This window comes from Xenopus laevis, chromosome 8L (assembly GCF_017654675.1).
Source record: "Xenopus laevis strain J_2021 chromosome 8L, Xenopus_laevis_v10.1, whole genome shotgun sequence".
Taxonomy (NCBI): domain Eukaryota; kingdom Metazoa; phylum Chordata; class Amphibia; order Anura; family Pipidae; genus Xenopus; species Xenopus laevis.
The window spans coordinates 100,229,842-100,254,990 of NC_054385.1; the positions used below are offsets into that span (position 1 = coordinate 100,229,842).

Consider the following 25,149-nt stretch of genomic DNA (forward strand, 5'->3'; position numbering starts at 1 on the left):
TTAGCTTCTCAACAGCTGCTCAGAGCCCACTGAGCATGTGAGTGTCACAGACACTTTCCAAGATGGTGACCCCCTGTGACAAGTTTGAAGTCCTGGATCATTGCTGCTATTGACAAGCTGAAACTTTTTGGCTGGTGCAAGTTCATTATATAAAACATAGCAGTTTTAGCCCTATTAATTTTTAGAGTTTAGTTCTCCTTTAAGCAAATAATTCTAATAATAATGATGGTATCCCTTTGCTCTGTAATAATAAAACCGTACCTTCTACTTGGTCGTAACTAAGCTGGGTGAATCCATATTGATGGCTAAACTATCCTATCCAGTTTATTTAACGTTTCAAGCATTCTGGAATAGATCCCACACCTGTACCTTGCATTACAGGTAAATATTACCTAAAGATTTTTTTTCTCATTTGTTCTCATGTCTTGGAGTCATTTAAAATTAATGGGTTTGGAGATAAAATGGTTGCAGACTGATTTGCATTTGTACTGAATGCATGTTAGTATGCTGTATTATTTTATAGTATTAATACCCATTCTTTAGTATAAAAACTGGGTAAATCGGCTGTGCAAAATAAAAAATGTTTCTAATATAGTTAGTTAGCCATAAATGTAATGTAAAAAGGCTGGAGTGACTGGATGTATAACAGAACAGAACACTACTTCCTGCTTTGCAGCTCTCTTGGTTTCCACTGATTGGTTACCAGGCAGTAACCAATCAGTGACTTGAGGGGGGGAATGGGTCATATCTGTTGCTTTTGATCAGAGCTGCATGCTATGAATCAATGGCAAACTCACTGAACAGGTACAGTGGTGTGAAAAACTATTTGCCCCCTTCCTGATTTCTTATTCTTTTGCATGTTTGTCACACTTAAATGTTTCTGCTCATCAAAAAACGTTAACTATTAGTCAAAGATAACATAATTGAACACAAAATGCAGTTTTTAAATGAAGGTTTATGTTATTAAGGGAGAAAAAAAACTCCAAATCTACATGGGCCTGTGTGAAAAAGTGATTGCCCCCCTTGTTAAAAAATAACTTAACTGTGGTTTATCACACCTGAGTTCAATTTCAAAGGTTATAAAGCCATTTCTAAAGCTTTGGGACTCCAGCAAACCACAGTGAGAGCCATTATCCACAAATGGCAAAAACATGGAACAGTGGTGAACCTTCCCAGGATTGGCCGGCCGACCAAAATTACCCCAAGAGCGCAGAGACAACTCATCCGAGAGGCCACAAAAGACCCCAGGACAACATCTAAAGAACTGCAGGCCTCACTTGCCTCAATTAAGGTCAGTGTTCACGACTCCACCATAAGAAAGAGACTGGGCAAAAACGGCCTGCATGGCAGATTTGAAAGGTGCAAACCACTTTTAAGCAAAAAGAACATTAAGGCTCGTCTCAATTTTGCTAAAAAACATCTCAATGATTGCCAAGACTTTTGGGAAAATACCTTGTGGACGGACGAGACAAAAGTTGAACTTTTTGGAAGGTGCGCGTCCCGTTACATCTGGCGTAAAAGTAACACAGCATTTCAGAAAAAGAACATCATACCAACAGTAAAATATGGTGGTGGTAGTGTGATGGTCTGGGGTTGTTTTGCTGCTTCAGGACCTGGAAGACTTGCTGTGATAGATGGAACCATGAATTCTACTGTCTACCAAAAAATCCTGAAGGAGAATGTCCGGCCATCTGTTCGTCAACTCAAGCTGAAGCGATCTTGGGTGCTGCAGCAGGACAATGACCCAAAACACACCAGCAAATCCACCTCTGAATGGCTGAAGAAAAACAAAATGAAGACTTTGGAGTGGCCTAGTCAAAGTCCTGACCTGAATCCTATTGAGATGTTGTGGCATGACCTTAAAAAGGCGGTTCATGCTAGAAAACCCTCAAATAAAGCTGAATTACAACAATTCTGCAAAGATGAGTGGGCCAAAATTCCTCCAGAGCGCTGTAAAAGACTCGTTGCAAGTTATCACAAACGCTTGATTGCAGTTATTGCTGCTAAGGGTGGCCCAACCAGTTATTAGGTTCAGGGGGCAATTACTTTTTCACACAGGTTTGGATTTCTTTTCTCCCTAAATAATAAAAACCCTCATTTAAAAACTGCATTTTGTGTTATCTTTGACTAATAGTTAAATGTGTTTGATGATCAGAAACATTTTGTGTGACAAACATGCAAAAGAATAAGAAATCAGGAAGGGGGCAAATAGTTTTTCACACCACTGTATGTCCCATGTGGCTCCCCCTAAAGTCGCTGACTAACTCAGAGTTAGAGAGCTGCAAAGCAGGAAGTAGTGTTCTGGCTATTATGTTAAACATCCAGTCACTCCAGCCTTTATAGATTACATTTTTGCCTAACTAATTCTATTAGAAACATTTTTTTATTTTGCACAGTTTTTATTTTTACACTGAACTATTACTTTAATGTAATAAAAACATGTTTGTGCTATTACCTAGCCTCTCTGCTTCCCTCTTAAAACTCTCTTTCTCTCTCTCTTTCTCTGGGGTAGTTCACATTTAAGATAACTTTTAGTATGTTATAGGTTGGCCGTTTCTTAGCAACGTTTCACTTGGCTTTCACTTTTTATACCTTATTATTATTTGCTTTCCTCTTCTGACCTTGGCAGCCAAAAATTAAATGACATAGGCCCTTGTCTATTGTGACACTGAGAGGTGATGTTCTCTAATCCAATTAGGCATTATTCGTTATTGCTTAAAGGAACAGTAACACCAAAAAATGAAAGTGTTTTAAAGGAATGAAAAGATCATGTAATATTGCCCTGTACTAGTAAAACTAATGTGTTTGCTTCAGAAACACTACTATAGTTCATATAAAGAAGCTGCTGGGAAGTAATGGTGGAAATTGAAAAAAAGGCTATATGGTACAGGTTAAATAGTGGATCTGCTGTGTAACCTGAGCCTTTTCTCCTTTGAATGGCTGCCCCCATTGCTACACAGCAGCTTATTTATATAAACAATAGTAGTGTTTCTAAAGCAAACACACCAGTTTTACTAGTACAGGGCAACACTGCATTATATTTGTATTACTTTAAAACACTTTCCTTTAATAACTGCGACCTTCCTGTTCTGAAGCTTATCTAACCCTGCTCTGCGTCTCCCTGCTCCACTTTGATGCTTCCGTTTTTGCTCCTATTTGTTCTCTATAATAATCCATCCCAGCCGAATGGAGAGCCATTTAGGATCAGCTTGTGCATGGGGTTTATTTGTCCTTTTAGAATGAAATAAAGGATACTTTTGGTAGCCGTTTTGAAAATAACATGTTTATAGTTTATTTCAGAGCTTTACTCCAGATTGTGCTTAATACAGGTCTGTTATTCAGAATGCTCTCCAAACCTTAAGTCTGCTAAAAAATTATTTAAAAATTATATAAATCCAATAGAATTAATCCTTATTGGAGGCAAAGCAATCCTATTTTACTTGGAAGGTACAAGGTACTGTTTTATTAATACAGAGGAAACTGGCTTTAAAATATGACAAAACATTCATGCAGAAATGCTCCAAGTTGTGCTTGGGGAATAGATACAGTCACTTGTGTCTGAAGAATACACAATGCAGGAATTATACAGAGTGATGGGAATCCCAGCATTTCTAAGGGCCTATAAAGCAACTGAAAATTTCCCACTGAGCGGAGGTTATATAAGGGGGTAATGTACATCCTATTGCAAAATATAAAGAGATTGTGAGTCACTGAGGAGCTCCATGATATAAAGACAGGAGGCCAAAGGCTGAGGTTTCTATACAGGTAACATAGTAACACATAGTGGCGTAGAAAGTTAGGCTGAAACCTAAAAAAAAAAATCCCTCCTGACTCCAAAATGGCAATCAGATTAGTCCCTGGATCAACTTGTCCTATGAGCTATCTCCCATAACCCTGTATTTCCTCACTTGCTAAAAAGCCATCCAACCCCTTCTAAAAGCTATCTAATGTATCAGCCTGTACAACTGATTCAGGGAGACAATTCCACATCTTTACAGCTCTCACTGTTAAAGAAAATAAACCCTTCCAAATTTGACTTCTAATGTCCTTGTAACCCATATACAACAAGGGGTACGTTATTTTGAATTGGGGTTCAAATTTTACAGCATGGCTCAGTTAAAGGGAGATGGCCACCGGAGAACATGTTTGTTTCCAAGCGTGTCAGTTAAGACATGCGGAATACTGTACTATAATCTGTCCATATAAATAAATGGAGCTCATACACATTTTGAGGGCCACTAAAATCTCTTGGCTGGTCCGTGGGCCTCTAGTTATGCTTCAGACGGACAGTACAGTACAAGTGTCTCCTGCCACTCCACACAACTTGTTTCAACACAGGAACTCGAATTAATTCCGACGAGGATCTGTGCTACTAATCAGCCTCTCCTTTTGAGAACAATGACAGGCGACCCTACAAAACCTAGCGGGAGATATAACAAGCACACATCCTCTTAATTAGGCTTTAATTATTGGCAGTTATAAAGTGGTGCAGGCGGCCATCTGCATTGTGACAGGAATGCAGGAGAACAATTTTATTTGCTTGTTTCCCTTTGTTTAACAATCATTGTAATAAATCTCGTGCTAGCCCCTTGTACTGAGGGGGACTTGCTTTCAAACAGAAACGCCTGTGCTTGTAAAGATAGCATTGTGTGCACTGTCTCATGCATTGCAATAGGAAAGAGATGGAAATGGAGACAGAAGGGACAACTGTACATCACATTGGAGGTTGGCTATTGAAAATAGAGCATGATAAGGTAAAGGGGTAAAGATATACTGTAAGCTTAAGCACAGGAAATAAAGCCTTCATCTTTGGGATCTAATGCAGATTTGTATGGCTAATGGTAGGACTACTCAGACGTTTTCAGCGTGATCCAACAAACTGCCAGAAAACGCATGCGACAAATCATATGCGACAGAAATAAGGTTAGGGATAGAAATGTCGGATTAAGTCACAGCGTTGATCCAACGCAATACGACTGTCGGATGCAGACGCAGCGTGCAGTCATGTCGCGTCGGATCAATGCTGCGACTTCAACATTTCTATCTCTAACCCTATTTCCATTGCATGCAATTTATGGCATGTGTTTTGTCGCAGCGCATCGAATCGCACCAAAACCGTCCGTGTAGTCCTACCCTAAAGCTTAATACAGGTAATCCAGAAACCCATTATCCAGAAAGCTCTGCATTACGGAAGGCCGTCTCCCATAGACTCCATTTAATCCACGTAATCCAAATGTTTAAAAATGATCTCTTTTTTTTTTTCTCTGTAATAATAAAAAAGTACCTTGTACTTGATCCAAACTAATAATTAATTCTTATTGGAGGCAAAACCAGCCTATTGGGTTTATTTAATGTTTACATGATTTTCTAGTAGACTTAAGGTATGAAGATCCTGTACTAAAATACATTTTAGTAATACCTGTACTAAAATATTGTTGTAGTACTGGTTGTCTTTGGTTTAGAAACTTGAATATATGATATTGGCTGCACTGTCCTATAGGGGAAAAAGCTTGGGGGGTTTTAACAAAAATGTAATTGTTTTAAGCATAAGCAAAACACCCATGTAAGATAGAATTAATGCTTATTGGAGGCAAAACAATCCTATTGGATTTAATTCATGTTTAAATTATTTTGGAGACATGATATTGAGATCAATAATACAGAAAGATCCAGGTGCGTAACTACAGAGGAAGCAGACCCTGCGGCTGCAGGGGGTTCAGAAGGTATAGGGGCCCAATGAGGCCCTTATTAATGTACTATTTCAACATATTTTGTTAAAAAAGTATAACCTCTGGGGCCCTAAAATGAATTTGCTGTGGGCCCTGTAACATCCATCAAAGATCCATTATCTGGGAAAAACCCCCAGGTGCCGAGCATTTTGGATAACAGGTCCCATGCCTGTACTGGGATATCATGATGCCCTTTATGGTATCACTGCAGTTCCTGGGCGGTTAAGTGTTGTGTATTCTGTGGGGCAGATGTAGGTTTGGGGCCTTATGAATAAAGTCTTCTCTATCCCTCTGTTGCTATACAGCCGCCATATTTTTTATCAACAGCCTTCTATTCCAGAAGGGAACAAAAAATCACAAATTCCATATAATAGCATTACAATAGAAATCAGATCCCCTGCCCTGCTACGGAAAGGGAAATATTAGAATACCGCTCAAACATCTGCCTGAGGAATCTGATACATGAGTACATGTAATAGAGTATGGCCTTTATCCTCATTACACACATAATGGTCAATTACTGACCTTTTCAGAAAATGCGGCAGATGGTTTCCATTTCAATTCCCTCCTGTGCCGCTACTGATGGAATCCCGGGGCCCTGTAATCTGCTCTCCGGCTCCCACATTGTTAATCAGTTTACTGCTGATGCTAATTGTGATATCATCGCCAATTCCTCCCATGGGGACCAGCCCTTCAGCTGTGGGAATGATGGGAGAGATATCAGGACAAATGATAGGACAGCTGCAGGAGAGATAAGGGATAGGAGGTTATCACAGAATGTGTGCTCCACTGGGGAAATGTGTGAGTTACACACTCATCTGCACATCCAGACAGGGATCATGCCCCCAATGCTACATGCATTTATTGTACCAAGTCAACGTTCTCCTCAACAGCTCCCACACTGTGACATGGAGAAAACAATTCCCATTTAAACGATACCCATAGTTGGAAGGCAACAAATGTGGGACACAATCCAAACCACCCCCCAAAGTCCCCTAACCAGGAGCATGAGGTGACCCACTCATCTGGGCACCAGCTGGGCATGTCCGGTTCACTGAACAATTCAGCGAACCCTGAAATAACATTTTGGCAAGTGAAAGTAATTATTTTAACGTAATTGTGAAATATTACTGCTATTACAATCAGTATCTTTCTGTTCTTTGCTGTTGTCTCCAGAGATGTTTCCAACTGCATGTGCCACGGCTGCTTCTGACTACATGTGTTTCTGCTGCTTGTGACTGCATGTACTACGGCTGCTTCTGACTGCATGTGCCACTGCAACTTCTGACTACATGTGTCACTGCTGCTTCTGACTGCATGTTCCACTGCTGCTTCTGACTACATGTGTTACTGCTGCTTCTGACTGCATATGCCACTGCTGCTTCTGACTACATGTGTCACTGCTGCTTCTGACTGCATGTGCCACTGCTGCTTCTGACTACATGTGTCACTGCTGCTTCTGACTGCATGTGTCACTGCTGCGTCTGACTGCATGTGTCACTGCTGCTTCTGACTGCATGTACCACTGCTGCTTCTGACTACATGTCACTGCTGCTTCTGACTGCATGTGTCACTGCTGCTTCTAACTGCATTTGTCACTGCTGCTTCTGACTGCATGTGCCACTTCTGCTTCTGACTGCATGTGCCACTGCTGCTTCTGACTGCATGTGCCACTGCTGCTTCCGACTGCATGTTCCACTGCTGCTTTTGACTGCATGTGCCACTGAAACAATGTAGCAGGAGTCGGTTCTCTAACAGACGAAACTCTGATTCCCACAATGCCTTGAATGTTCTGTTCTGTTCGCTCCTGCACCCACTGACTGTTCACAGATAGGATAGAATTACTGCCACATTACATGCTATCAGTTTCAGATTTTCCCTACATCAATGGTGTAATTTAGAGGAAGCAGACCCACAGCCACGGGGGAAAGGGGGCAAGTCATCTTTCTTATATACAGGGGGTCTGGGAGGGGTAGGTTGTAGGTGCCCCATGATGCACACAAAATATTGGTTGACACCCCTTTACCTACAGAATTACATAACTGGGCACACGTGCAGATTGGAAGAGGAGTCAGGACAAATGCACTGGTGCACTGGGAAATCCAAGAAGCATCTTTGAACCCAAGTACCGTTAATTATTGTAATCAATGCATGTAGCTAATTGTGTTCTTTTTGTGTGAGCACTTTGTGGTCGTAAATTACCCATTTTGTTTCACCGGTACATGAAGTTAGCATCAGTTCAGTCACGATACCTTGCTGTGTTTAACCTTGTAATTTGAGACCAGGATCAGCTTCTTTTTCTGCAGTGCAGGTAACATGTCTGTTTATAAGCAAATGTATTCCAAACATGATATAAAAATGCTGATGAATTGCATATGGTGTATATTCTAGACTAGATATACTGTATAGGCTGTACTGTTGCTAAACTTTCCCTTTAAATGTTCTGTGGAGGCAAAAGAACATCTCTGCTTGTAAGACTAGGAGTGTTGCTGAACAATAGAGTTTTTTGATGTTTTTCCATTCAAGGGGCCCCTATGACACACTGGGGCCCTCAAGATCAATGCCCTATTTTCCCTGCCCCAAACCATCCCTGCAAGGTGTGAGCAGTGACATGGTCCCTCATGTGAGTGATAAATAGGTTAATCTCCTGTGTTACTGGCAATTACTGGCACACTGACGGATGATCAGACACAGGGGCCATTCCTGTCGCCTTCACTTTAGCACCGGGGAGCTGAGAAATCTGTAATTACACATCAGGAAATTGCCCAGAGAAGTCGAAACAAACATTCCCTGCTATCTCTTTATCAGCGCTGCCCTTTATTATGTGCTTGCGCATTCACACATTGCAAACAGGAACCTGAAATGTTTTATAAAAAGGACTTAAAGGCCAAGGCAAGGCAAATTCACTGGTAGTGCCAATATGCTAGGGACCCCCTGGTTAGTGCATCTTTTCATAAAACGGGTTCCTTTCTGGGAAAAAAACATAATCAGTTCACCTTTTCTTGTCTCACAGGCTGTAAATTGAACCAGTGCTGTCCAACGATCAGACTGGGTCTCCTAGATTCCACCAGAACCTGACGCTGTGGGCCCCCTCTCATAGCAATAAGATACAGATGATGGCAGATGGTGTAAAATAGGATTGGCAGCTGGGTGTTGCTCCCTGGCCATGGTTTCCATAGACTTCTGACATTATAAGGTAAGATCCATGGAAGATAATTTTTGATGGGGGCCAAGGTAGGATTTGAAGCTGCGGCCGGCCACACTTACTTCTGCAACTGGGGGTTGAAATTCAGGGGGTCCACTGCACCTTTGACCCTAAGATTCTAACATGTAGGTTAAATTGCATTAGTTAAAAAGGCACCCCTTAAAAAAAATCTGACCCTAAAATGCAGAGCAGCGGAGTTCCTGGGCACCATCTTCTGTCCGTTCACATTCTCTTCTGGTCTCACCGCCGACACTAAACCTGCTGGAGCATACGCAACTTCTAGTATGTTATAGAATGGCTAATTCTAAGCAACTTTTCAATTAGCATTACTTTTTTCTTTTTTGTCGTTTTTTTTTAATTATTTGCCTTCTGACTCTTTCCAGCTTTCAAACGGGGGTCACTGACCCCACCCAAAAACAAATGCTCTGTAAGACTGTATATGTATTGTTATTGCTACTTTGTATTACTCATCCCTCTATTCAGGTACTCCCCTATTCATAGTCCGGTCTCTTATTCAAATCAATGCATGGTTGCTAGGTAAATTTGAAACCCTAGCAACCAGATTGCTGAAATGGCAAACTGGAGAGCTGCTGAATAAAAAAAAACGAAATAACTCAACAACCACAAATAATAAAAAGTCAAAACCAACTGCAAATTGTCACAGAATATCACTCTCTACGTCATACGACATTTATTTAAAGGTGAACAACCGCTTTTAATGGGCAGAACAGCAGTGTATACTGTATAATATGCTTTGGGAATATGAAAGACTCACCTTGTCAGGTTATATTAGCCTGAAGAAGGGGGTAACTCATACATTGTGAACTGTTGCCTATGAGTGTAGAGGAGATCAATAAGTACGGTAGCAGAAAACTGAGAGTCACTTCCCATTGATGGAAGGGTCACAGGATTCAAATATGCAAAGAACACAAACCCACATAGACCAAAGCATTGAGTTAAGTTGGGTTTGTGTTCTTTGCATATTTGAGAAGGGAGACATCAGTGCAGCTCAGAGCTGGCTACACAGGTAAGGTAATACCAGCTATTTACAGAAAGGACTTATATCGGGCACAGCCCCCCGAGCCCATGTTTCTTAACTCACTTTATCGTGCTTTACAGCAGACAAGCAATGGAAGAAGTCTCCATGTGAATTAGAATCAGATATTACCTGAATTAGTGATGCTGGATGCATCCTCACGTATGTGAGCATATTTGTCAGACAGATTAGAGAGGAAGATAGCAAAACATTCTCTAGAAAAACATCAATAAAATCCCCCGCTGCTTTCACTCTGCTTCCCATGGGCTGAAAGCACTGGTACTAACTTGTCTATTTCAGCCTTGGAAAATGGCTGCACTAACTATTAGATACCCTGATAGGCTTCAGAAGCTATTGATTGTCACCTTTACAGGGGAGATATCTCCTGTCTGTTCCATTTAATTCTCCTTAAATAGACAGTAGAGGATAAAGCTGGGCCCGGACACATCACGTGGTGCCCTATATGACATGGCTACCATCAGTTAAAGGGCGCCTGTTGGGCGAAAATGTTTTCCCCAAGCAAAGGTGCAGGCTAATAGAGCTCTCACTCTGGTTGGGGGTAACTAGTTTTCTTTTAAAAAATTGCCCCGCCCCTGCCAGCGCTAGAACCCCCGCACAGGGAGGAAGCTCCCAGTTTGAGCGGCCATGTTGAGGCACACGCATGCACATAATGAGTGAATGCCGCAACTAGCTCATTATAAGCATGACGTCAGGAGCTAATTATGGCATGATGTCAAAAGTTCATTATGTGCATAACATGGCCGCTCACACCGGGCGATGCCTCCTGGTGCGGGTGTCCTATTGCTGGCGGGAAGCAATTTTTTTACTTTTATCAACAACAGTATTATTAGCCCCTACCTTTAGTTGGAGAAAATATTTTCACCCAACAGGTGCACTTTAAGAAGTGTTGGTGCAGTCAGTGAAGGGGAGGCCTTAACACACCATCACTGCCATTGCATTGAGGACCTTACCCCATGGAATGTACATTAGAGCTCACTACTTTTAAATCCCCCCACTCTCTATTAGTGATGAAATCCTGCATCCGTTTTTACACCAGCGTCCATTTTTTTTTATGCCGGCGAATTTTCGCTGAGGTTTTGCAAATTTATTTGCCGGCGTGAATTCACTGCGAATTTGCGCCTGGCGAATAAATTCGCCTATAACTACTCTCTATTTATTCCTAGGGCATTTTCAGAGGCATGTTTATCAATAGGTAAAAAAGGTACCTTATCATGCATACGCCTCAAAAAATTTCATAGAAATGAATAGAGAATGGGGGGATTTTACTGTGGGGAGCTTTACTTTCACACTTCACAAATCTGCCCCTACATGTAGTCATGCGATATAAGAACAGAGATGCAAATAACAAAGAAAGATCATTTATTTTGGAGAATAGAGTGATGGTAAATGGAACATTTTCTAATTGGACCAGTGTTGTTAATGGAGTACCAAAGGGCTATGTACTTGGTCCTTTTCTGTTTAGCTTGTTTATCAATGACCTTTAAGTTTCTATTGTTAAGTAATGTTTCTATTTTTGCTGAGGATACTAAATTGTACAGAATGTTGCCACTTTGCAGAACACTTTGATAAAAATTACCAAACTGGGCAACAAACTGGAAATTGAGGTTCAATATTGACAAATGCAAGGTTATGAACTTTGCCAAGAATAATATAAATGCCAATTATACACTGAATAGCAGTGTGTTGGGGGTTTCCTTAATTCAGAAGGATTTGGGGAATTTTGTGGATAAAAAACTGTGTAACTCTAAGAAGTATCATTCTGTGGCTACTAAAGCAAATAAAGTACTGACTTACGTAAGAAAGGGCATTAACTCAAGGGATGAAAACACTGTTTTGTCTCTTTATAGGTCCCTCATGAGGCCTCACCTGGCGTATTCAGCATTATCTCTTAAATTTACAGCATAATTGGAGCAACTTGCACATGATTTAGCAATGCAGATGCTGAGATTGTGTTTTGCTTGTGTTTGTATGAGTGTGAGTTGCTTCATTTTGGTCACGGCAACGATCATAGTACCAGAAAACTTAGCGTTCAGTCCAGTAGGTGCAAGTCACTGATGTGCAGGTACAACATAAAAAGTAGCCCTTTTCAAGTGACAATATGCAAGACAGGTATTAATTCCAGGAGTTTCGTTGCATCCATGCTCCCTGTACTTTGCAACTTACAAAGTGAATGCAACAGACATTTTGTTGCCTGGAAAAAGTTTATATATTACTTTGCGAAAAGCATTTGGGTGGGGCCAGTTTTGCAATTAACACTGCACCGGGCAATAGTATTCCGTGATTTTCCGTGATAGGAACAATATTGTTGGCTATGAATATGGAGAGGGTTGTTATCCAGAATGTAGTCCTCATTACATCCGAGAGAAGCATTCCATAGGTGAAGGTCATAATTAAACATGTGTCAGTAATCAGCTAATTACAAACGCACTCGATGCCGGCAGAGGGGAAATTAAAACAAGAGGGACAAAGGACAATTATTTATGGTGATTGTAATCAGTCACCAACGCTGGATGGCAGCTTGATAGCTTCAAGCACACAATGTGCTTCCCCGCCACTGATTTTTTTTTTTTTAAAGGGGAACTTGATCCTTGCTGGTTTATTCTCAGAAGCCGGAGTAAGGCTGGGCCTCTACTGATGCTTTGCCATCTATGCTACAGTCATTGTCTAATTTAATATGGAAGATTCTAAAACTAGGGCTTATTTACCTGGTGCTAATTTGCCTAGTGTTGGTAAATAAGCCCAATGGGAACACAGCAGCCACATCTGTGTACAGGTATGGAACCTGTTATCCAGGGCTTTTGGGTCTCCATACCTTTAATCTACTAGAAAATCATTTATACATTATAAACCTAATAGACTGGTTTTGCTTCCAATAAAGATTAATTATATATTAGTTTGTATCAAATACAAGGTACTGTTTTATTATTACAGTGAAAAAGGAAATCATTTTTAAAAATTAGGATTTTTGGGATCAAATGGAGTCTTTCTTTTCTGTAATTCTGTGCTTCTGGATAATGGGTTTCCGGATAATGGATCCCATACCTGTACCTAAATTAAACTCCAATAAGACACTGATCATTTTGGTCCCAAACAGAGGCCAGTGGGCTGTCAGCTAATGTATAATGTAATGTACACTGTATTTACTTATTATTTACAATGTCAACCATCCTTAGTCACATTTCTTTGGACTTCTGCCATCCAGGTTTTGAAAACAACATCTCCACAGTCCATTTGCCTTGAGGATATACAGGGGACATTACTGAATATACCGTCATATTAAAAAGTTTGGGAACCCCTCTTAATTCTTTGGAGTTTTGTTTATCATTGGCTGAGCTTTCAAAGTAGCAACTTCCTTTTTAATATATAAATTGCCTTATGGAAACACTAGTATTTCAGCAGTGACATAAAGTTTATTGGATTAACAGAAAATATGCAATATGCATCATAACAAAACTAGACAGGTGCATAAATTTGGGTACCCCAACAGAGAAATTACATCAATACTTAGTTGAGCCTCCTTTTGCAAATGTAACAGCCTCTAGACGCCTCCTATAGCCTTTGATGAGTGTCTGGATTCTGGATGGCGGTATTTTTCACCAATTCGTCCAAACAAAATCTCTCCAGTTCAGTTAAATTTGATGGCTGCCGATCATGGACATCCTGCTTCAAATCATCCCATAGATTTTCCATGATATTCAAGTCAGGGGACTGTGACGCAATTCCAGAATATTGTACTTCTCCCTCTGCATAAATGTCTTTGTAGATTTCGAAGTGTGTTTAGGGTCATTGTCTTGTTGGAATATCCAACCCCTGCGTAACTTTAACTCTGTGACTGATGCTTGAACATTATCCTGAAGAATTTGTTGATATTGGGTTGAATTTATCCGACCCTCGACTTTAACAAGGGCCCCAGTCCTGAACTAGCCACACAGCCCCACAGCATGATGGAACCTCCACCAAATTTGATAGTAGGTAGCCGGTGTTTTTCTTGGAATGCAGTGTTCTTCTTCCGCCATGCAAAGCGCTTTTTGTTATGACCAAATAACTCAATTTTTGTTTCATCAGTCCAAAGCACATTATTCTAAAATGACTGTGACTTGTCTAAATGAGCTTTTACATATAACAAGTGACTTTGTTTGTGGTGTGAGTGCAGAAAGGGCTTCTTTCTCATCATCCTGCCATACAGATTTGTGCAAATTGCGCTGAATTGTAGAACAATGTACAGATACACCATCTGCAACAAGATGTTCTTGCAGGTCTTTGGAGGTGATCTTTGGGTTGTTTGTAACCATCAGTGTTGGACTGGCCCACCAGGATACCAGGAAAACTCCCTGTGGGCCCAGGTGTCAGTGGGCCCTCATGCTGCTAAACATTTGGCCTATTTCATGGTCATTCCCTATTTATATGAGAACAAAGAAGCCAAGCAGATGGAATAATAGTTTATAGTATGTAAAGAAAAGAGTCTAGGAGAATAGAGGTTGAGTGAGGAGAGGAAGAATAATAATACTGACAGTGGGCCCCTGGTCTAAGGTTTTTTGGTGGGCCCCTAATCTAAGGCTTTTGGGTGGGCACCTGGTGTCCCAGTCCGACACTGGTAACCATTCTCACAATCCTCCGCATATGGCGCTCCTGTATTTTTCTTGGCCTGCCAGACCTGGGTTTTATAGCAACTGTGCCTGTGGCCTTTCATTTCCTGATTCCATTCCCTACAGTTGAAACTGACAGTTTAAACCTCTGAGATAGCTTTTTGTAGCCTTCCCCTAAACCATGATACTGAACAATCTTTGTTTTCAGATCTTTTGAGAGTTGCTTTGAGGATCCCATGCTGTCACTCTTCAGAAGAGAGTCAAACAGAAGTACAACTTGCAATTGGCCACCTTAAATACCTTTTTCTCATGATTGGACACACCTGCCTATGAAGTTCAAGGCTTAACAAGATAATCTAACCAATTTGGTGTTGCCAGTATTCAGTATTAAGCAGTTACATGCATTCAAATTAGCAAAATTACAAGGGTACCCAAATTTGATTTAATTTCATACAACTGAATACTGCTTCACTAAAAAACTTTGTTCAGAAAACACCCCAGTACTCAGATGTTCCTGGGAAATGAAAGACATACCACTGTTATCTTTTTTGTTGAAAGTAGAGTAAATTATTATGCAGGCTAAAAGGGGTTCCCAAACTTTTTCATATGACTGTACATATAAGTGCTTTGGAGGATTGTTTTCGTTTCACATAAAGAGTTAGGTAGTCTGACAGTGATAAACAAATCCTCTTCCATGGAAGGATAAACAAAACAAAAAAGGAGGAAATGAAGGCGCTGGGGCTGAGTACAGACATGCTATTAATGAAAATGAAGGCAGTGTTTGTTTAGTCATGGAGGACAGTTAACAGTTTATTGCTTTCTGTTTCTCCTGCTGCTTTTCACATTGAAATTCCTGTAAAGCTGAAAGGACATCTGGAAGAATTCGGCCAATTAATGGAAATCATGCTGGAGCTGCTCTGAAAGGCAAATTAAACCAAATCAAACCTGCTGTACAGACAACGTGCCCCTAATCACGCACGTAACATTCATTAGGTACTACTGCTGGAGAGTTTGGGTGCCTCTAATGAAAGATCAGGGACAGAGCAGCCAGTGGGAATGTGCTCAGCCATATGCCTTTATCTGGAATACCACAGGGAACAGCACAGAGCACAAGGCACTTATGGTGGTGATAAAGTTTGCAAAGTTTGCATCAGGTCTTGTAACCCCTAGCAACCAATGAGGCATCTGCTATGGGTTGTTATTTTCCCTAGCTTTCTTTCATACAAGGTATTATTCGGTTACTCTGAATTATAGACATGGTTAGGCAAGCATTAGTACAAATGACTCAGAGAAGACCTGGTAGCAGGCCATGTATGCACATCATGTAAAGGGGCAGAAAATATTTTTTTTCTCGGTGGCCCTGGGGCAGGAATGTGGAGCCAAGGTTACCTGTTTTTTTTTTTGTTTTACTTTACATGGCACCCTAGGGGGTGTTTCCATTACAGGCTCCATCTCTAGGGTGTTTGGGTTTGCTATAAGCAGTTACTATTCAGGGCCAGTTGTATGAACTGCAGGGCCCAATTTAAACCATTTTGTTAGGGTACTCTAGACTGGGTGTTACTGGCTGGCAGGTCCTAGGGGCTCCTGGGGTGGCCCAATGGCACTTACCTCACTATCTCTCCTGGTGGCTGCTGCTGTCATTCTGCTTGTTCACCTCTCTCCATTTCTCCACTGGCCCCCAGCATTTCATGGCAAAGTCTGCCCCCCCCAGCATTTCATGACACACTGTGGAGGGGGCAGCTGGCACTGGGAGGTATACCTCTGTGTGGCGCCACTATGAGTTTAATTGGTCTAATACCAGCCCTTTTAATCTAGCACTTTGAGGAGGCAAAGCCACATTTCAATGTTTAATTTCGTTTTTTTCTTTATATAACATTGAATCGAATTATTTTCACTTTATCTCTAAATAATGGAATGGCATTTTCTGACTCTCTTTTAGAAAATTCTGTATTTTCTGTTTTTCATGTTCATAATGTTTGTAACAGATTTTTCTACCACTCTTTAAAACAGTGGTGTCCAAACTGTGGAGCTGGTACCCAGAGGGGCTCAAAGCAGTTACACAGGGGCTCCACTGGAAGATAATTGGGGTGAAATCTGTTGTTCAATTGCTTTTTACTGTCCTGGATATCCTTAGAACTAGAGAAGAGTGACTGTTACAACATTGTCGTTATGACAGTTGCGATATGGTGCGCTTCAAAATTCTGAAAGAGAATAGAGGTACATCCAATAGTGTATTACAGTTGGACAAAAAAGGCCACAACCTGGTATTAAATTCTACCACATAGGAAAATGGTAACCGCACGTATCGCAAATCGTCGGTGCCAAGTCATCATTTCTACTCACACCTGCACCTAAAAATTCAGCCTCCAATAGTGAAGCGCCATCAAATCTTCTTTATTAGATCCTACACAAGGTTCTATTTACATAAGGGGAACATATCTGCTATGTGTGTTCTGTTTTTGACAGCTTATTGGTTGGCAGCAAATATTCAAGTCTTGTTCCTGGAAGGTTGATTGTTGGATAATCATCAGTGAGCTGCAGACTTCTAAATTGAGGGTTTACAGCTCACTGACAATTGGTCTTAGAATATCACTCTCTACATCATACTAAAAGTTAACTCAAAGGCGAACAGCCCCTTTAAAGGGCATGTAAAGTCAAAAATAAATTCCCTTTTTTACTTTTCTTTAATGAAAAAGAAACCTATCTCCAATAGACTGTACGCAGTAAAATTCTTCCTTCATTTACTGCTGTGGATAGGAATTCTCAGACGGTCCCTAACTGCTCTGCAGGGAAACAATCATAGTTATGAACAGCAGGGGGAGCCCCGCTTACTTCCCAGCCATTCAGAACTTAAGCAGCTTTGTTTGTTTCCCTATAGAGCAGTTGGTGACTGTGTAGAGATTTGTGTTGGATTTTATTTTTGCCATTACTGTTTCCAACTCCAACTTCAGGGACAAATATCATGGAGCCAGATTTAAACAGATAAACTGGGATTCTATTTGGAAGATTATTTTGCTGCAGCCACTGGTTCTGCAGAGTTGGAGAATGTTTGTATTAAACAATACAAAAACTATTAAATCCACATTAGATTACATGACAACCCAGGACCCAGTGCAGTCTGCCTATTCTATTATTAACCAGTCTTGCTGTATTGGCTTCTGGCAGATATTATGTAACTTGTGCTGTTTTGATAATTTATGACGATCCCTAAGCAGCCCAGACCACTCTGAGCATGTGCACAGTCTTGGTCTTGCGAAGATGTTTAACAAAGTTACAAGATGGTGACCCCCTGTGGCCAACTTTGAAAGCCTAAATCATTTGTTTGATTAGGCTTGTGGTGCAGTAAGTTCATGTTTATGTTTAGTATACAAAATACAGCATTTCTAGCCTTATTCTATTTTAGACTTTACTTCCCCTTAAATGATATATGGCCAAAATCCTGGAGCCAATTAGATTCTAGAAGCAAAGACCAACTAGATAGATTATCACAGATAGGAGACCACTGGCAAAGGAATTCATATGTTGCTCTGCTGTAGAATAAAGAAACAGAAGTTGAATCTCCTTCTCAACATTCATGGAGCGACTCTGTATCATTCTTGTCTAAATGACAGCACATGCCAAAAAAGTTCCATAAACAAGCTACAAATATCATGAATACAGAAACATGTAGCAGTGGTTTTCTTACGGAATAGAGGGAAGTGACCGTTAGTTACAATATGACACTGGAATGGACCCCAGTCCCCAGGAGTTAGAGTCCCAACAAGGGCAGTCTCAAGATCAATGGGCTTAGTTTGTCTCTTTGTTGTGACACTGGTGAGTATCATACAGGGGAACATTGGATTACTCAGCTATTTATTCCTTGTTACAAGGATCAGGAGTAAATGATGAGCACAACTGCACAACTGACGGAGCAAGACAAGTGACTGTGGATCGAGTCCGTTTATTGAGTGATTACCAGGCTGCGGGGGTTTTGCGCTGTGCCCCGCCCACCAGCTGTCCTCTAACTCCTGATTGGCGGGCACTGGCTGGCATGTGAGAGTCTGAATGTCAGTTTCTGTGCCCGGCTATAAAAGCAGTGGCCAGGGCTATGAAGACAGACGTTTAGCTCATTATTTCCCAGCCAACTTGCCAATTTGGCTTTCATCCCACCTGCAGCACTTGCAGCCGAGCGGGGGAAGATGCCGAGGGGCTTTTTAGTGAAAAGAAGCAGGAAAATATGCGGGACGTACAGGGTCCCTTGTGATGCGTCTGCCCAGCAGCTGTCAGTCTCTTTCCCTCCAGTTCCGGACTCAGCGAGCGCTCACATGCCCAGCTCCCCTCCTGACTCAGTGACAGCCGGAAAGGAAGGGGCAGAAGTCGTAAAGAGTCATTGTAAAGTCAACTTCTGTAGACTGGATGAGACTGGAAGTTGGACTCAGCCCCCTCACAGCCCAGTGCAACCGACCGGCGCAGAGATGAAAACGACCTTGTTTAAAAGATACCCCCGATCTCCGGTCACGGGCGAGTCGTTCCCGGTCGCTGCGTCCTTGGCGTCTATGGAGAAGCTGCTGATGAGTCACAATCCCTTCATGAGCCCCGAGGGGAAGCTCAGCGCCAGGGACCCCCCCGCATTCACCAAGGGCCCCGCTAAGAAGAACAAGGCGACCAGGAAACTGAACTTTACAGACGAAGTCACCACTTCTCCCGTCCTGGGGCTGAAGATCAAGGCGGAGGATCCGGAGTGTAAGTCTCGCCTGTCCAAGCGCCCCCCGCTGGGGGAATTTATCTGTCAGCTGTGCAAAGAGCATTACCCGGACCCCTTCGCCTTGGCGCAACACAAGTGCTCCAGAATCGTCCGCGTTGAATATCGCTGCCCGGAGTGCGATAAAATCTTCAGCTGCCCCGCCAACCTGGCGTCTCACAGGCGATGGCACAAGCCCCGGGCTCCGGTCGGTGACGGACAAGGAGTTAAGAAAGCGCAGAGTCCGCTGGAAGGGAAAGAGAACAGCAGCGCCGCCCGCACCGTCCCGCTGAGTTTGTTGGACTCTTCTCCAGTTCAGCACCAGCAGGCGGCGGACAGCTCCCAGCGCACTGATCAGCACCAGCCGCCAGCGGACAGCTCCCCCTTCCACAGCAGAGCGGCTACGGAAGCCCCAGTGTCCCGGGCGGCCTCAGACGACGGAGAGGAGGAAGAGCAGGAAGATGCGTTCCACTGTCCCTATTGCCACAAACGCTTCCGCAGACACGCGTATCTCCGCAAACACCTGCTCACCCACCAGCCCTACAGCCCCTGCCTGGAGAGAGGCCACGTGACTTACCCCTGTACCCTGTGCGGAGTTCACTTCCCTTCCATGGACATCAGGGACAAGCACCGGCTGTGGCACGTCATCAGGGAAGAGCGGCTCATCCCCCTGGAAGAATCTCTGGTGGCCGAGGGAGGACATAAGATCTTCCCCTGCGAACGCTGTCCCACTGCCTTTTTCAGCTCCCCGGGACTCGCCCTGCACATGAGCAAATGCCACTCCGCTGATGGACAACTCATGCCAAGGCCTCTGCCAATGGGACCCGGCTGTTCAGCCCTATGAACCCTGTGTAACCAGGTCTGGGACTCCAAATAGGCCCTGGCATTCCAAGTACACAGAGGTCCAATCAGCTCCCACAGCCCACTAAATACTGACTTTCTATGGCATCTTATGGCAGCCCCTCTGGCATTTGCCAGAACCCACAGATTGCCAGTCCGGGTCTATATAATGTAACAATGTGCTGCCCGTGTATCGTCTAGTGTAGGGGCGTCCCACCTGCATCCCTACAGCTGTCTTTCAACTACAACTCCCAGCAGCCCTGGGCCGACAAAAGCTTTCTGGATATTGGGAGTTGTAATCCAACGGCAGCTGGAAGGACATTTCCTTGTTTAGTCAGTTCAGTGTGTGTTTCTGTTATTTCCAAATAGTTGCGCCAGCAACCGCTCACTCACTAGAGCCAAAGCCAGTAGTAGTGTAATGTCGGCTTCTGACCAATAACAATAAGGTCACAATGACTTGCCTGTGTCTTTGTCTGTCAGGGGATGCTGGGAAATATAATAACGGTTTCATGTTTAATATGTAGCATCTTCCCGCAAATCATAGAAGTCTGCAGATCTGTCCCTCTGCATTTACGGATAATCTGCACTACTCATAAAGCAGACCAAACGCATGAGTTTATATACTAATACCTAATGGCTATTTATTGTCTTCATGGGAATCATGGGGATCCTCCCTAATCAGTAGTTGAAGAATCCCTGCTATAAAGAGTGGGACGGGGGCAGTTGCCAATGCTTGCGCCTAATAAAATATCAGTTTTCTGTCTTTTTAAAGGGAAAATATAGCAAAAAATGAAATTTAATACAAAGCGTACTGAAATAAGAAGCTTTCTAAATATAATCAATTAAATATTCTGTACCATTTCTAAAATAATCAAGTTTATCTTCACTATCCCTCTCTCAGCATCTGTTTCTCTTCATTCTGTCTTCATGCAGCAGTTGGGTGTCAGATATTCATTGACAGATCCAATATATCTTATAGGGGGGCTCCTTTTGCCTAGAAGATGTATTAGAGCTCACTCTATTTAAATCACCAGACATCATGTCTCTCTACGTTCAGAATTTGTGCAAAAGGCAGTTATTTTGTTTCTACTGGAATCAGTTATTTGAGTGAGCTCTAATTCATCTGCTAGGAAATGAAGCCCTATAAGATATATTGGATGTAACTGTCAATTCATATCTGACACCCAACTGGTGCATGAAGACAGAATGAAGAGAAACAGATGCTGAGAGAGAGATAGTGAAGATAAACTTGATTACTGCAGAATATTTATTCGGTTGTATTTAGAAAGTTTTGTATTTCAGTATGACGAAGCAGATATTCCATTTTCATTTTTGCAATAGTTCCCCTTTAAGTTAAAGGCACCCTTAGAAGTCCAATGGATACATTTGCCTCATATGGGCATATTGATCAAAGGGTAGAACTAGAAGACACCACAGTCCATGGGAGTGAAACTCTGCAGCTCTTTTAGGATTTTTAAAAGTCATATTTATCTAAGGGTGACCAAAGGTCACTTGCATCTATTGTAAAAAAAAAAAGTCTCTAAAATGCTAGAGAAATAGAAAGCTTCAGAGTTTCCCTCTCGGGGGTTGTGGAGTGTTCTACTTCCACCCTTTCATAAATGTGCAGCATACTTCCAAAAATGCTTCCACCCCGTGTAAACAACTGCATTAGTGTTACGAGTCCCTCACTTTGGGAAGCAGAGTTCTCTGACTATTACGGTGTAGCTGTTGCCGTTAATGTTTTGGCCCCTGGGCATATCTATGTGCAACTTGTGAGCCATAAATCATAATTATCTGCCTTGAACATTTCTTTAATCCAGTGATATATGTACATTGTGTCTAAATTGTTTTTGTGGGCAAAAAAAAAAAAAAAGAATATATACCAAAGGTTTCATGAATTCAGCTGTTTATTCTCAATTCCTATAACGCTTAAAGCATCAGCCACTGGCAATGTGCATGTATAGTCCACACATAGGAACAGAGAGCAGCTGAGACTCAAGTGTAATTAAATCATTCCAAAAAGACTAAGTAATGGAAGAGCTAGAGCAGCTCTCTACTGGCAATTACATGCAAGACTCTCTCTCTCTCGCCAAGGCTCCATATAGCTTCATATAAACAGAATAACTTGAAAAGGGATTAGTTTGAATTATTTATTTTTGTATTAAAAAAAAAAAGCTTATTGCAAACTTACATTTACTGACTCCCAAAGGCTGTTAAATCCTCGCTGCTCCTTGAAACGCTGTATAATTTTGCTCTTTATGCTGTTAAACCCAACGTGTTCTTTTAAGTCACAGTGTTAAGCACTTTGGTTAACAATAAAGGAGACATTAAAGACCAGTGTTAATTGTATTGTGTGTGCCTACAAATGTGCAAGCGCATTGTTAACAACCTTTGCAATTATCGGATGCATTTGGCTGGGGAAGTATAGTGGGAAAGGATTAACATCTGCGTATTTCTCGAATTATCCCTCAGTCAAAATCGAAGGCTTTAAACGGACTTGGGAAGCAGATGCAAGAAAGTAAGTCAGAGGCTCGTATGTTTTTTTAAAAATATTAGACCTGCTCTTGGCATTCAGCTTTGATTTGGGTCACCATTTATAATGAAGCTGGTCAGTTTTGGGGTTGTGGATTTTCTTTATTAAAGGGGCGGTTCACCTTTAAGTTGACTTTTAGGGGCAGATTTATCAATGGTCGAGGTGAATTTTCAACGAAAATAATTCGAATTTCGAGCTATTTTTTTGTGTACTTCGACTAGGGAATAGCCCCAATTTGATTCAAATTTGAAAAAAATTAGAATATCGAAACTTATCATGTACTGTCTCTTTGAAAAATTCAACTTCGACCATTCGCCATCTAAAACCTGCCGAATCGCTGTTTTAGACTATGGGGAACCTCCTAGAATCCATTTGGAGTCAATTGGTGGACTTTGAAAAACCTAAGTTTTTTTGGGGAAAAACTTCGAATCGAATGCGCTATTCCTTCGATTCGTATGATGTGAATTCAGCCGAACACGGACCTATTCGATTGAAAACTGATCTATTCGACCAAATAAAACTTTGACATAATTTCGGTTGGTCTTTTCGAATTCTGAAGTTTTTTCAATTCGAAATTCGACCCTTGATAAATATGCCCCTTAGTATGTTATAGAATGGCTAATTTTAAGCAACTTTTCATTATTTATTTTTTAAGTAAGTATTTGCCTTCGTCTTCTGACTCTTTCCAGCTTTCAAATGGGGGTCACTGACCCCATCTAAAAAACAAATCCTCTGTAAGGCTACCAATGTATAGTTGTTGCTACTTTTTATTACCCATCTTTCTATTCAGGCCCTCTCCTATTTATATTCCAGTTTCTTATTCAAATCAATGCATGGTTGCTAGGGGAATTTGGAACCTAGACTGTTGAAATGGCTAACTGGAGAGCTGCTGAATAAAAAGGGAAATAATTCAAAAACTACAAATAAAATTAGCAAAAATTGCAAATTGTCTCAGAATATCGCACGCTACATCATACTTATAGTTACTGCAAAGGTGAAGAACCCCTTTAAACGAGGGTTAATTAACCCTCGATATTTGACAGTCGAAGTAAAATCCTTCGACTTCGAATATTGAAGTCAAAGGATTTACCGCAATTCCGATCGTAGGAAAAACGATTAAATCCTTCGAATTGAACGATTTTAATTCATCGATCGAACAATTTTCCTTCGAGATAAAAATACTTAGAAAGCCTATGGGGACCTTCCCCATAGGCTAACATTGTACCTCGGTAGGTTTTAGGTGGCTAAGTAGGGGGTCGAAGTTTTTTTTAAAGAGACAGTACTTCGACTATCGAATGGTCGAATAGTCGAACGACTTTTAGTTCGAATTGTTCGATTCGAAGTCGTAGTCGAAGGTCGAAGTAGCCAATTTGATGGTCGAAGTAGCCAAAAAAATACTTCGAAATTCAAAGTATTTTTTATTCTAATCCTTCTCTCGAGCTAAGTAAATGTGCCCCTTAGTGTTAATTCTGTTTGGGACCATTCTCCTGCTGAAAGATGAGCTTTGGGAAATTTACCCTACCAACCAGAAAGTGGGTGATTAAGATACTGGAATATGAATAGGAGAGGGCTCAAATTATTAAAGACTAACAATAACATGTTCGTCTCACAGAGCAATGCCTTTTTCCATTTATGGGGTCAGTGACCCCCATTTGGCAGTGGGAAAGAGGTAGAAGGAGAATAATTCAAAAACCATAACAAATACAAACTGAAGACCAATTGAAAAGTTGCTAACAAAAGGATATTCTATAATATTCTATAAGTTAACTCAAAGCTGAACATCCCCTTAAATGGTGAACTATGGTGTTTTAGGTGTGGGCTCTGATGAATTTTAAATCACGCGTATAGAGTCAAACCCCTGTCTGGAGGTCATATTTAGCATAGACTGATACTAGAGCTCGCCAAAGTATCACCACTCTCTAAAATTTCTAATTGGGTCAGCTAAAGAGCAACCTCATGGGAGGTATCAGCTGACTGGATTTTCTTTATTTACCGACTAACTGCACTGTAATAAAAAGGTTGCACAACACAGGTAATGGACATGTTATCCAGAATGCTCCGGACCTGGAGTTTTCCGGATAAGGGGTCTTTCTGTAATTTGAATTGCCATACCTTAAGTCTAGTACGAAATCCTTTAAACATTCTTTAAACCCAACAGGATTGTTTTGCCTCCAATAAAGATTAATTAGATCTTAGTTTGGATCAAGTATAAGCTACTATTTTATTATTACAGAGAGAGAGAGAATTTGGATAATTTGGATAAAATGGAGTCTATGGGAGATGGGCTTCCAGTAATTCGGAGCTTTCTGGATAACAGTTTTTTGGATAACGGATCCCATACCTGTATTTAACACAATCTATACACACCAAGCTTCATTTCTGTCATTATGATGATTTTTAGCTGTAGATTTAAACGTATGGACTCAATTCTACAGGTTTAGGCACCGACCGCTATTCCTAATTGGAACATTGTCTCAGC

The 25,149-nt window shown here is 41.5% G+C and overlaps 1 protein-coding gene across 1 annotated transcript; it reads left to right on the top strand.

Annotated features, from left to right (window-relative positions):
- Positions 1-17,902: 17,902 nt before the first annotated feature.
- On the top strand, positions 17,903-21,024 carry insm2.L (insulinoma-associated 2 L homeolog). Its single transcript, XM_018231131.2, has one exon. The coding sequence runs from the start codon at positions 18,756-18,758 to the stop codon at positions 20,139-20,141; it is 1,386 nt and encodes a 461-aa protein (XP_018086620.1). The 5' UTR covers positions 17,903-18,755; the 3' UTR covers positions 20,142-21,024.
- The last annotated feature ends 4,125 nt before the right edge of the window (positions 21,025-25,149 follow it).